Consider the following 13690-nt stretch of genomic DNA (forward strand, 5'->3'; position numbering starts at 1 on the left):
TGGATTTCTCAATTTCATAATGATCAGGCCCAAGCCGTTGCCATCAACCCAAGCCCTAAATTTAGAAGACCAAAAACCACTAGTTCCCCAACTCACAATTTTCTGGTGTTTGTTTCAAAGTTCTCTCCTTTACCCACTTTCATAAAACATACGTAAAAAAAACTAATATTTTTAAAACTATCAAAGAAGAAATGCCACTTAATTTTGGGTGGTTCACACAATGCTGTTCCTCATTCAGCATAGAAATGTATGTAGAAGAGAAAATGTTTATTATAGCATTTCTGTTTATTCGTCTTCTATTTGGTTTCCTATGTGCAATATTATCTCCATAGTTGCAGTCAATATTTTCCATTCTATTCAGCCAAACACACAGTGCTTTTTACTGTTCTTTTCACAACAGAAAAGAACTTAAAAAGACAAATCCAGACCTTCAAAGTTCGGTCACTCTTATGCAAACAGGGATAGATGTAAGAAGCAAATTATCTTTTGCTTCATAGCTTATTCTAGGTACTTTTATCACAAGTAAATTATTCAAGTCCTCCAAATCTCGAGCTCGAGAAGAGAATAACATAGTAGATAGGCAACACTCTCTCTGCATTCCGCGATGAGAGTGAATAAGTTTTTTATAGGAGGAGGTCTCCTTCACGATCCATTGTCACATGGCATGCTCTTCCTTTCAATCGAGCACTTGTAGAAGCTCATGAATTTTGCGATAAACTCTGTTCAAAGGAAAAAAGGACCAAAAAAATGTCACTTAACTTACGGTATTGAATCTTGGTCACCTTTGTCTTGACAAGTTCTAAAATATTTTAGCACAATATTTTTGTCACACAAAGCTGACCGTATTTACTATTATGTTGTTACTAAAAATGCAAACGAAAATTGGAAGGAGATTGGATTCTTTACCTTCAATTCTCATAAAATGATGAAAATTCTTTCTCACGTGGTTTCTGCCACCTTCAAACATGTGACCTTTGTTTTTCTGCATACAAAAGAAGATGAAGTGAATTCACCACTCATTCTCTTGAGCGAAAGCAGAAAATTCATGTGTTTGTATGTGTCTGTGTGTACATGAATATAAACAGAAAGAAACTCAATTAAAAAGGAATCAAGAAGGTGAGTTTTGTGATCATACGCTGTATTCTTGATACAAATTTTTGAGTCCAAGCTTTAACTGCTCATCCAAAAGCTTGTTCAGTTCTTCCACCAGCGACTGCATATGCATTTGGTTAATTGATAGAAAAGTTTAAAACCTTTACAGCTGAATCCATTGGAGCATGTTGGTTAATGACTAGTATAAACCAAGGCCAAAGTCGTATTACCTTGAAGATATAATCGTTAGATACATCATGCTCTACAAGATTTTGAAGCTTCCCCCGAATCGTATATAGCCTGTGAACAAATTGATATCCTATAGTTAATTTTTGTTATAAGGAACCTTCATTTATCAAATCTATGTATGAATTCTTTCCCAGCACAAGCAGCTAGAATCATCAATTGAAGATAAAGACTTCTTACTGTTTGGGGCTCTGCTCTGCCACTATATCCTTGGCAATGGTAGCAATATCATCTTCCCACCCAGTCAAAATTTGTTGATGTTCCACAAACGGATAGCTATGTTGTTGCGCAACCCATAAAATGTTAATGAATTGAGAAATGTAAGGTAAACAGATTGCAAATTCAAATTTCTTCCCAAATTTTATAATACAAAGGATGTCAGTTTGGAAATATTATGTTCCTCATGCAGTGATGAGATTTAATTACTCGGTTACTCCTTACTATTAGATTGTAATTTGGCCAATTCAAGAAAACAGGATATAAGGATTAAAAAAAAGGCATACTTAATGAAGGGCCTATTTATACCTTTTCTGCCAGGATGCCTCGAATGATCTGATGGCTTGACGGAGATTGTTCTTAGAGTTATCCGCAAATTTTTCAGCCAGTTGAAGCGGCAAATCTATGCCTTCCTGTTTAGCAATATACTCCAAAACTTCCACAATCTGAACATGTTCAAAGGAAAACTAGTTAAAAGTCCTGGACATGAATGGCGTGACTTCAAAATCAGGTTTTATGAAAATTGTTCCCACCTCTTCCTTTGAAGGTGGAAAAAGCTGAACAACAGTGCAAAGGTTCTTAATTGGCTGAAGCTTTGAGACATCAGAGCAGCAGAAGAAAATCTTATTAAACCCTTTATACCTCTCTAATACCCACCGCATATATAGTAAAGCATCTGAAGATAGCTTGTCTGCTTCATAGAGAATGATTGCTGCACAAGGTAAAAATTAGCCAAATAGAGTGAAGCACTCACGTTAGTGTTTCTAGAGCTATTTTGAGACTAGTTGGATACCTCGGCAGCTATCAGATTTGGATTGCAATGTTTTGTTGGATATCCTGCCATGCCTCTCTTTGATGAGTTCAACAATCACATGCTTCTCATAACCTTTGAGATCAGAGAGATTGACTTCTACATGCTTAGAAGATTTCTTCAAATGTACTCTAATACTACCTATTGCTTCCCCCTTTTAAAATGAAAAGGGAAAAAAAAAAAAAAGTTGTCACTGATTAGGATCAGTAAAGATCACAATAAGTTATTTAGCTACTGATCTAGTCCTCTAATTTTCTACATTTGACAGAGAAAGCTTTGGCATATTGCCAACAACAGAAAATCTTTTAGTGACAGTAACATATACACTATTGGTGAGAGTAAAAAGTAGAAATGAAGTGAATCGAATCACAAACAGCATTGTACAATGAGAAGTACCTTCAAGTCAAATGCCTTATATTCCTCCCTTGTCTGTCAAGCAAAAAACAACGTTTGTGTGAATGAAATAGTCTTGGTTATCAATGTGAGCAGAATAAAAAGCAGTACTGGATAATTTACTGTCTCTTCAAACCAAAATAGCAGTGTTTTTAGTATTCCAAGCCAGTAATATTATTGTGATGATGATAAAACATAACAATACCTTTACCCTGTCGAGTCCATAAGCTTCAACAAGCATAGCCCAGATCATTGTTCTCTTCCCCACTCCTGGAGGTCCTTCAAAAATGAAATGACCACAATCTGCCCCTCTCGCCTATAATAACATCATCAAAACCTAATTTGATTCAGTACTCTTTTCACATGCATTAAGATCGAATAGCATCAAAAAGGGTGGGAAAAAAAACTGGGAAAAGTGAAATGGTCCGTGAAACACCGTTTATCCCCTAAAACTTAAGCTTATGAGAAGAGCAACCATTTAATTACTACTCTAAAACAAACTTACCAGGCCTTGCAGATGAAAGGCTTTGTCTCTATTGCAGATGAAGTCTTTCAATGTTTTGGGTCTGTACTTATCTGCCCATACAAACTCCCTTCCAGTACTCACCACTTTTTCAATATCTGTGTCCTTCTTCTCATCACCGATGGCAACTATTTCAGCTCGATCAGATGGTGATGTGTTTTGTGCTAGTGGTGGAAGTACTTGTGGTGCTGACTCACTCTCCCTCAATGGCTTCCATTCGGTTTTTTTAGGAGCTACCTTAAACTCCTTATTCACCACCTTGATTGCAGATGGTTTGGTACTACCTGATGTTTGAGATGAATTTTTTGTTTTGGTATTACTTTTGGTTGAAAAGCAGGTCCCCCATTCCTGAACCTTACCCACGAGGGTCCAAAGAGAGCTGGAATTAGTAACTGAGGTACCATGGCTGTCGCGTTCAGGACTTGATAGCTTCTCACGGTTGATGATGAGTGAGAAATCAGTAAGTCCTTTGTAATAAGGACTGCACTTTGAATTCTTACCATCCACGCCATTTCCATTAACATCTGCACGAATAATGGCTTGCCTTATATTATGTGCCTCAAGACTCTCCTCTGTTAGGCCCGACTCAATAGCAGTACTCCTTCTTGCAGGGGCGATCAGCTTGCTTATGCTTCCCCAACCGAGCCAGAGAGAGGGCTTGTAGCTGGTAGAGCAAGCTGAACGGAGAGATATATTTACAGGAGCTGTGTCATTTAAAAAAGCTGCAAGGTTAGGATCGGATGAGCTGCGTTTGAGTACTTTTGATGGAGTCATTGAGATCACAAAGGATAAAGGAGGAGAAAAGATTGAGATGATGGAGCAGAAGAGTTGAATTTTTCTGTAGTTTCCAACAACACAAACTCTTGGTAGTCCTCAGGCAGGCGATTTCGCCTATGATTAAGATGAAGTTTTAAAAGGCCGCGTCCATGGCGTGTCGAGATAAACAATGGCTTGCTTTTGTCACCACCTGAATTACTCATTAGCTGTTGCTTAGCTATAGAAGACATCTTTTTATACACATGAAACAGAATTTCTAGTATTAAAACATGCGTCTATTTAGATCGGCAGCCGTATACTACAAACAGCTTTGAATCCAGTTTTCATGATTGGAATAAACGGAATGATTTAGACCCAAAAGAAAGGCTGAAATCAGGAAACTAACATACTGGAAGAACATTCTCGGGAAAGGAATGAAATTGAGAACAAACTCAACTGAATACAACCAGCAGTAATCTTTTGGCGCATTTCCTCGAATAGGCCGTGTGCACCCATATATGAACTCCTTCAAAACCGAAACTTTTCAACTTCTAACATCCCCAACATTGATCAAAGTTTCAGACTGTGTTCTTTCGTTAGATCAGAACTCATCATCCAATTCAACTCTCCGCAATGCAGATCCAGGCATGCTTTCAATGTAACATAACTTCATGAGAACACTCGTAGGACTCGGTCGAGCACAATGTACACAACCAAAGCACAAGATACAGGCATATCTTTCTGGTTCCCAAAAGCTCTTACCGAGTCCCTCTTGGAGCAATCCAAGCATCAAATCCAAGGAAATCGAAACAGCGACTACCGAGATTATTGTTCACGGAGTCTCGGCTTTGTTAGTTTGCATCTCTAAATTGGGCCTTTAATCAAATCTAAAGGTGGGCCTTGATTATCACTTGATACGTAATCTGCTACCAATGGGCTGGAACGGGAGGTCAGTAGCTGTGGCCCGCTCTATAGTCTATAGTCGATAGGATGTGAGGTTTTCCACAGCCCAAATTCTCTAACGAGACTGAGCCCAATTCCCGGTCCTGCGTTTAATGACCCAAGTTTGGTGGAAACTGGAAACCATAAAGGCGTAAACAAAGGATGAAAACCGTGGACTTGCTTTTGCGTAAATGGCAGTGTGGCACCAAGTTTGACGGAAACCATCATTTCTAATAATTAACTCTATATTTTAATTTTAATTTTAATAATTAATTCTATGGGAACCTGGTTGGACTTATAATCTAATTTAAATAAATAAAATATATTATCTACATGCGAACATTTGATCAAGTGATTAAGTTGCATACAAGTTCAAATCCCGGAGATAACCTTTTTGCATGTTATATGGGAAAAACGCTGCATACATCTTGTATGTCACTGACTTTGTTCACTGTGAAATCTTGTGAATTGTTTACCCTTTCAATTTTCGTCACCTCTTATTGAATTTGTATATTTTCTTACACTTCAAATAATGTCTTTTAGGTATTCAATTTCGCTTCCCTACCATCTCTTATGCAAATTATCTTGATTTTTCCCACCGTCGCGTCGCTATCTTTACATCGAACATGCTCGTACAGCTTTAAACGATTTTCTCGCAACTTATCTTCAATTGATGTTATTCAAACTTTAATTCTAATAATCTCATTTATTATATTATGACCGTACATCCAACAAACATTCACATTTCTATTGCAAACATATTTTGGACTCCCACCTAGTAACTTAATTAAAAATAATTGAATAACTTATAAATTAAATTTTATCATTGATTTATAATTAATGCACTTCCTTGTCTTTTACAAAATTAAACATTTAAGATAGTGGCCTCAATCTATCTGCCCTGCCCATGGATATATATTAAATTAATCAGACAAAATTATACACGAGTGATGATTAGGCAATTACTATACATATGGTCAGTATATAAATAATTGAATATATGTGTGACAAATTTTTTACAAACATATGTAGCTACATAGCTAAATATTATATAAAATATTAAGATATAATAATATAAAATTAGGCTAGTTCTGGGCATGCATTGGGGATTTTGTTTATTATTTTTTGACTTTTGACTAAGTTATATTGGCTTGGAACATCTCACGTGGTCTCCCTCTTCTCCCAAAAACCCTAAAAAAATGTAATTAAGCATTATCAATACTTACATTGGTCCTTCTTGAATTTCTTGCTTGTTCAAGAGTTTTATTTACAAAATGTATGAATATATAAGTTTTTGGAGGCTCCTTTCGAATATATAACATATGGAGTATTGCAATTTTTGTTTGCGCAAAGAGTTTAGCAGGTTCAACCCGATGATCGAATGTTCTAATGTTCCAACTTTAGAATTGAAAATTGAAAATTGAAAATTATTCCAATATAAACACTCGAGTAGATTTTTGACTATTTGACCAAGCAAAATGATTTTGAGTTTACGTCATGTTATGTTAATTGATTATGGGTTGTCCTTGAAACATGTTAACTAATTATGGATACGGTAACTTTCGAGTGGCTGGGGTCTGTTGTAGTGACTGTAAAGTCACTATAATTTGTTTTTAATTATGAATGTATTTTAATTGAGTTTATGAGTTCAATGATATTTTTTTTTGTCCTAAACAAAAATAAAATCGAACTTGACAAAAATACAAAAATTCTACACCGTTAATACAAAGTCAAAAATTTCTCTGTCTCTCAATCTCTCTTGATATGAATTTGATTTATGTTTGTGATAAAAAAATCGTTGAACTCGTAAATTTGATCAAAACACAATTATGATTTTTTTTATTACTCCACTGTAATCACGCATAACTTTTTTTTGGTTCTCTTGCACGAAAGGAATTTTTTTTTAATTACAAAGTAACAATATTATACTAGAGGACTAAACGTTTCTTTATGAAGAAGCAAATCATTTTTTTTCATAAAAAAAATTCATAGTTGTTTCTTTTTCCATCCTTTATTTTTTGAACTTTTCAAATACGTTGAGTTTGGTAGAAGGGTGTTAGAGTTGGTAGACGGTTCGTGAGAGTTGAAAAATGGAATGATTCAGGGATATTTTGGGGTCTCAAACATCATTTGAACATGGTTTAGGATGGCCCCAATATAAATTTCTTTCTATGAGAACCCTCCTGAACTCTCCTCTTCCCAACTCCACGAACCCTCGTGCCAAGTATAGTATTGTTTAAAAAGAATGAATTTTATCTAATTTGATAAGCTATCTTATATGTATTTACTAACAAATATGGAGTAATTTAGAGGAACATATGTATGAGAATTACACAAATTAAAGCATAGTGATTAATGTGGAATTGTGCAAAGTATAGGTGCATAATTTACATATACTACAAGAATCTCAAAACTAATATTCCACCCAACCTAGTGGTGTATCAATAAAGGTCTTACGCCTCTCACACATATACGTGTTTTTTGGACCTAAGAACCAATGATGACGGCTCATTAAGAACGAATCCATGCCCGATGTGTTTGGGTTTGGATTTCTAACACAAGAACCTAGAAAATACATTCTTTCAAGTATGCAGCTATAGCTAGATTATGATACAAGCATTTGGATTTTCATCACTAAACAACTGAGGAGCATAGACATAGTGAATAAAGTATGGTGTAGCCCCCTCTTTAGTTATAACTGCTGCCTCAACCTTCTTCTCCTCCTTAAAGTACTCTGTGATTTCATTTTTCTCTCCTGATTTAGCTTCAATTCTTGGCTTCTCCGTCGATGATTTGTCTTTCTTTTCTTCCTTTTTCTCCGTTACAAGTTCCACGTGTTTGTGCACTTTCTTTCTCATGAATGCTACTAGTTTATCAGACTCTATCGTTCCTTTCACGGTCAGAGTTTGCGCTTTCATGTCGGTTTTAACACTGTGAATACCTGCAACAATGTTTCTCATATCAAAAAAGAAAGAAGACGTGAAGATGAGAAGTAGTTTAATTCGTTACCTTTCTGTTTAAGCAATTTCTTTGTAAGGTCATTCTCGCACTTGTCGCAGTGCATGTGAACCTTCACTGACATTGTTCGTATAATTGCCTGCAAAAGTTTAAAGATGAAAATCAAAAGAAACATAGAAACTGAGTGAGTTACGAAATGCTGAGATGAATGCACACGATCCATGTAAAATCTTGGGTTTCACATGCCCTACATGATTCATATGAAATCGTGTGCATCTAGCTCAGCTTTTTTGATAACTGGGACAAAAAACACTGGGATTCGTAACACTATTGTTTATCTTATGAATTCATGCAGTTGATTCTGAATTGCTTGGTACAAAAATTTTGATGAAAGAGATGATGATGAGTAGATTTAGTTAGTGATTGAAGGCTCACTTCTTTCTTCTCCCCAGCACCGGAAGTAATGGTAGTGTTCTTGGCCTTGATCTTTGGTGATACCAATTCAACATTCTTCTGACTCCATTTCTCTATAAGCTTATGGATTTTAATGGCGTCAATCTCACCTTTAACCTTAATTTCACCCTTCTCCGTATCGGCATCCACACTGTAAACCCCTAAATATATAAAGCATTTCAGATCATCCATCGATATGGAAGATATGGACGAAATTAAGTAAGTATATATCTATATATATGTATATATATGAATACCCTGGATTCTCATGAGAGGCTTCTTGATCTCGGATGCACATTGCTGGCAATGAAGGTTCACTTTATAGACGGCTGTGATCACTTCATCATCAGCTTTGATCTCTTTAACTTTCTTTTCTGCCATTGTAGTATAGCTCAAACCCTCAAGGGCTCCTATTCTTTATATTGCAGAGTAGTAATCTTGTCTAACGTTAGAAGGCTAGATAGAATGTTTGGAATGATTTGCAAGTTTAGTTTGGAGGCAAATGTTTGGTGAGATTTTGTTCATGGTGGTTCACCGAAAATGTATTTGAAACTTCTGGAGAGACAACACGACTATATATATATATATGTATGTATATTTCCTTTGAACCAGTAAACTAACTTCAAGACCTTAACGACTATTGCTAATATTGTTGATTGACCTGGTCTAGCTTGGGATTCTGACATTGTGGATCCAATAAGATTATAAGAATAATTCATTCTTTCCCTCCAAACAAATTATTCAAACAAATCGTATTCGTAAAAGCTTTACTTATAAATCATTCCGTTGGATTATGCCAAATCGATGTGGGATTTTAATGTGGACAATGACAGATCATGAAATTTGATTAAATAATAAGAAAGGAAAAAATCAAACACAGACGTTATTGGTGCCATCTGGAGCAAGTTATGAGTTGGTGGTCCACCAGTGACGGTTTAGGAAGGCGGAGCTCTGCCAGCGGCACCTGTTGTGGTGGTGGGGTGGTGGTGGTCGTGGTAGATGGGGCCAGTGTCAGTAGCAGCAGCATTACTATGATTTGCATTTGGTTTCTGGTTTGTATGTTTTTCAATCTCCCTCTGCGCTCTAACCCCAGCTTTAGAGACATGCAGCTCCATCTCAGCTTCTGCTTCTTTTGCCATTCTAACTTCGTGAGCGATATCCATCCTTGCTTTCGCCAATTCCTTCTCCGCCTGCATCGACTCATGATCAGGACGTTAAGCTCATTCTGATACCACTATTTATGTGAATTACACTATAAGATATGATATGAAATCATTAACCTTCTCCTCGGCCTTGGCTTCAGCCTTGACCTTGCGCATTTCGCTCATATCATGAAGCTTGTCCTTCACAGCCTGCATTGTTCCTCTTCCTCTTGATCAACTCAACTCCTTGGTATTTTGTTAGTACTCCAAAACAAACAATCCCTGATGCTTTTCTCTCTAGCAATCAAACGCCATCTTTGCTTATATATGCAGAAATACATGGCAATCCTGCAAGTCCTGCTTAAATTTGTCCTACATCTTGGTGCCAACTTGTGGTTCTGGTGCCAAGTTCACTGAAGACCGATTCTCATGTAGAAATTACAGGCCACAAACAGTCAACTCTTGGTGACAAAATGGGCAATTGATCAGTTGGAATGAGCTGGGCTTAGGGTTACAACTCAAGCGGATGGATTTGGCAATTGGACCTTAATATTTGAAATTCTAGTTACAAATTACAATCAACATCCAATCAAGAAGGAAAATAACACAATCTAAAACAGTAAAATCTCTATCTTTCAAACCCGGTAACATCAGCACAACAGTTCAGAACTTCAAATGCTGTAGAACCCAGTAACCAAAGAGGTGAGCTCAGTTCTCGTAGCATGGCAGAAGAAAAGGTATATAAGATTATTGAATATCATCAGGACACCAAGGAGTTATTTAAAATTGAAACGATTTGCTCGCCACCGTTTACAACTTCCTGAATTTTGGCAAATTTGCTAGAGACAACCGTTCGCCAAATGTTGCAACAGTTTGTCCATAACGACAACCACCAAGTTCTAGCTTCCGCGATAAGTGGAGAATGAAAAGGGTGAAAGCAGGAGAGGAACATGAAAATGCTGCCACTTCTGTGACTCTCTGATTTCAAACACAATGGAAACATAGGGAAAGAATCCTTCTGGGCAGTACTTACCCGTGTTGAAATTAATTTTGTATATCCCTGGCTTCACAGCATCAGTTATGCTCATCAGTTGACCACTTCGCCCATCTGAATCAGTACTTGAAGACCCCAGAAATACCCAACCACCGATATCTGCCCCACCAAAGAGAGGACGGGGTTGAGCGCCCTGCCACATTTCCAGAAGTACCTCAACACCAGCAGCAGGAGATCCACAAGAAACATCCAGCACGTGCGTTGTGATGGGTGGACGGGTTCTAGGTGGAACTTGAGAGGCTCTACCGGCTGAAGCTTCAGAAGCAGCAGTTAAATGACCTCCAATGATACTCACACGATCTTCTAAAGTTCAAAAATGTATTTTTAAAAATTATTTCTGATTCAAAGAGCAGCGAATGCATAGAGAGGAAGCAAATGCGAATTAACGAAGAATCTCTTCATGGCTAAAGACCACTCTAAATGTGTTAACTTTGTACAAGTTTTAGACTAGAAGGATTGGGAAAATATTCATATGTAGACCAGTGTGTCAATCTCTGAAAGACCATACACTTACTCAAAAGAGAGCATGATTCCGAGATAATTCACTGAAGAAGTCTTATAGTGCCTCATTTAAAATGAACAACACTTTAGAGGAAGACGACATGTGGCACTTCCGAAAACTTTAGCAAACGAGCATGCACAATTGTCTTAAGAAGGCAACTCAAAACCAAGTACCGCTGATTTGGCAGCCAAGTAGTTTTCAAGAGATCGAAAGAATCTCCAAAGGACAAAAATAACAGACATACCTTCTACTTTCTTTGCAACATCTGTAGCACTGTGCTCACCACTAGGAACAGCTTTTTCTTTAGTTGAGAACAGCTTTGCAAGTCGTAATTCTGTTACCTTCATTTGCTCCTGGGCCGCATTCTCAAACTCAATAATGGGCCTGTTTGGGTATCTTCTCTGCAAAGAAAAAGAAATTCACATTAAATAAAATCTCATACCACAAAGGGTAGTTACATAATTTAACTTACAACAGTTCTAAAAGGAAAAACAAACAGCCAAGAGACATTCTGAGAATACGAGACACATTCTGAAAAGTTGGAGGAAGAGAATGCGCCTCACACCATAGGCAGCTCATGTATAGGCTTCATACTGTCATCAATTCCAACACCAGTGTGGCTTAGAGATATGAGAAAGTTACTAGAACAGGTTTTACAATATCACAACTAGGAACTGCTGTTTATAACTGGGTTTAATACAGAAACCAGAATCAATATATCTTAACCACACAATAAATGTAGACAAAGCAATCCCACAGGAACTGTATCAGGACAACCAAGACCTTGGCCAATATCTTATTGTTGCACAGGACTGTTTTTGTTTGTAATGGTCAAAGGATAAAGATTAGAATATCGCATTGTGGTAAAATGGAGAAGTAAACTTTGATGTGATATTTTACCTTCAACTCAGAAAGTATTTCAGCACTGCTCCTCCCTGAGGCACATATGAGAAACACAAATCCAAACTTCTGCCTATACTTAGAATTCCACTCCGCTAGTTCCTGCAAATGCTCGTGGATGATATCCACGAAAAAGTAATTAGGTGCAACCGTGCAAGGTAAATTGCCTAATTCTCTGAAGAGAATAAAAAAGCAAGAGAAAATCCAATACTGCCTCTTTAAAATTATCTATTGATTCCTCTTCAAGAGCTTTTCACTAAATAAATAAAAAGAGATAATCATAATCAACGCGTGAAATTACTGCAGAAGTCCAACCTGTAAACCAGAACCAGTTGCTGTTGCCAAAGCAGTTGATTGCTCTCCCTTACTCCACCTTCAACAATAATTCCAAATAAATCACTAAATATAAAAAGCTCAAATGAACGAATAAAGGGCAGGGGACATATAACAAAAATGTTACGGTATACAGTAATAAAAACAAAGACCTTTACTTGCTGAAACCCCGAAAAACTTTGTAAACCTTAACTGAATGAGATAAGAAAAACATGAAACCACTGTACACTATAGCGCAAACGCAATGATCTCAGCTTCAAGGAGATGAAATTCAAGGTCAAAACAGAATAAACCAATGAGCCAAAAATGTTAGTGAAAGGCAGTTAGAAACTGCTGTGTGTATATTTATACATACTGGACTAATATCAGTTAAGGCTTTGACGATGATATTATGTTCTATTAAAACCATCAGGTGAAGCAAGAAAATTCACTTTGCTAAACAAACAAATCAATCTCACTGCCCCAATTTTCAATGTACTGAAAATACGCTTCAAAATTGTGGCTAAACATTCTCTTTTTAACCGGGAAGGCCAAGCCCAACGGCCACTTCGTGATGCATGAGCTAGTTTTAAACTCGGGTCTGACTGCCACACAACACGATGACAGGTGCTTTAGATTGGGCTGAAGCCTGTGTGAGTAAGTGGGCTGAAGTCCCCCAAAAGTGGGCTGCAAGAACCACCGAACCAGGGAACACCCGGTAACTATCCGAGCCAGTTTTGAATTCCGGACTTTTAAGTCCGGAAAGGTAACCAATCAAGCTATCACCCAGTTGTTAAATTGTTGCTAAACCCTAAACGTTGCATACAAAAAGAATAAGATCAGAGCAACCAAAAAAAAATAAAAGGTTACTGTCCTTGTGGATGCCAGAAGTTGTCGCAATAGAAGCAAAATTTTGATGATCAAGACCAGACGTAATAGGGAAAAAAAAATTAAAATAGAGAACAAACTGAGCAGAAGTGTCGACTTTGCGGCTACGTTCTCCAATCTGAGGATGAGCTGAGAATGCTTCCAGCCAACCATTCACATCAACCTTCCACAATCCACTCATCAATCAGCATATACAAATTCAAAAGGAATTACTTCATACTCTATGGATCTCAAATATTTATCAAAAAGAGATCAATTTTACAATTTCAGTAGTGGTAAACCTTATTGAACCATATATCTCTGGCGGCAGTGATGGCTTCCTTCAAAGAGGGAAAAGGAGACGCCATCGCCATTTCCTTAGCGAACTTGGTGCTTCCACAGCATGCCAAGTATTCCAATTCCGATGCCGACATAGTAGACTCCGCTTCCATATTCACTTTCTCAACTCTTTCTGGATTGCTCGGGTCTTCTACAAGTCTCGACTCTCGAATGGAAATTGCAA

General features: G+C 37.3%; 4 protein-coding genes across 5 annotated transcripts; all 4 read right to left on the minus strand.

Moving 5' to 3' along the window:
• Nucleotides 1-332: 332 nt before the first annotated feature.
• LOC119982137 (replication factor C subunit 3-like) lies at nucleotides 333-4872 on the minus strand. Its single transcript, XM_038825343.1, has 11 exons — nucleotides 3264-4872; nucleotides 2964-3074; nucleotides 2762-2794; nucleotides 2348-2519; nucleotides 2088-2266; nucleotides 1864-2000; nucleotides 1519-1614; nucleotides 1323-1392; nucleotides 1136-1213; nucleotides 907-982; nucleotides 333-719 (listed from the first exon to the last, which is right to left on the minus strand). The coding sequence occupies exons 1-11, from the start codon at nucleotides 4053-4055 to the stop codon at nucleotides 643-645; spliced, it is 1821 nt and encodes a 606-aa protein (XP_038681271.1). The 5' UTR covers nucleotides 4056-4872; the 3' UTR covers nucleotides 333-642.
• A 2514-nt stretch (nucleotides 4873-7386) lies between these two features.
• Nucleotides 7387-8798, minus strand: LOC119983176 (heavy metal-associated isoprenylated plant protein 4). The gene is made up of 4 exons (XM_038826877.1): nucleotides 8648-8798; nucleotides 8373-8551; nucleotides 7989-8076; nucleotides 7387-7920 (listed from the first exon to the last, which is right to left on the minus strand). Exons 1-4 carry the CDS (start codon nucleotides 8769-8771, stop codon nucleotides 7580-7582), a joined length of 732 nt encoding a protein of 243 aa, XP_038682805.1. The 5' UTR covers nucleotides 8772-8798; the 3' UTR covers nucleotides 7387-7579.
• Nucleotides 8799-9143: 345 nt separating this feature from the next.
• Nucleotides 9144-9894, minus strand: LOC119982908 (late embryogenesis abundant protein 6-like). Its single transcript, XM_038826509.1, has 2 exons — nucleotides 9671-9894; nucleotides 9144-9580 (listed from the first exon to the last, which is right to left on the minus strand). Exons 1-2 carry the CDS (start codon nucleotides 9746-9748, stop codon nucleotides 9326-9328), a joined length of 333 nt encoding a protein of 110 aa, XP_038682437.1. The 5' UTR covers nucleotides 9749-9894; the 3' UTR covers nucleotides 9144-9325.
• Nucleotides 9895-10059: 165 nt separating this feature from the next.
• Nucleotides 10060-13689, minus strand: LOC119982907 (uric acid degradation bifunctional protein TTL). 2 transcript variants are annotated; one of them, XM_038826508.1, is made up of 6 exons: nucleotides 13470-13689; nucleotides 13269-13351; nucleotides 12304-12361; nucleotides 11989-12090; nucleotides 11333-11489; nucleotides 10060-10886 (listed from the first exon to the last, which is right to left on the minus strand). In XM_038826508.1, exons 1-6 carry the CDS (start codon nucleotides 13617-13619, stop codon nucleotides 10432-10434), a joined length of 1005 nt encoding a protein of 334 aa, XP_038682436.1. In that variant the 5' UTR covers nucleotides 13620-13689; the 3' UTR covers nucleotides 10060-10431. The 2 variants fall into 2 exon arrangements, with proteins under 2 accessions (XP_038682436.1, XP_038682435.1); XM_038826507.1 differs by having other exon boundaries at nucleotides 10060-10889.
• Nucleotide 13690: the final 1 nt, after the last annotated feature.

This window comes from Tripterygium wilfordii, chromosome 17 (genome assembly GCF_013401445.1).
Source record: "Tripterygium wilfordii isolate XIE 37 chromosome 17, ASM1340144v1, whole genome shotgun sequence".
In the NCBI taxonomy this organism is placed as follows: domain Eukaryota; kingdom Viridiplantae; phylum Streptophyta; class Magnoliopsida; order Celastrales; family Celastraceae; genus Tripterygium; species Tripterygium wilfordii.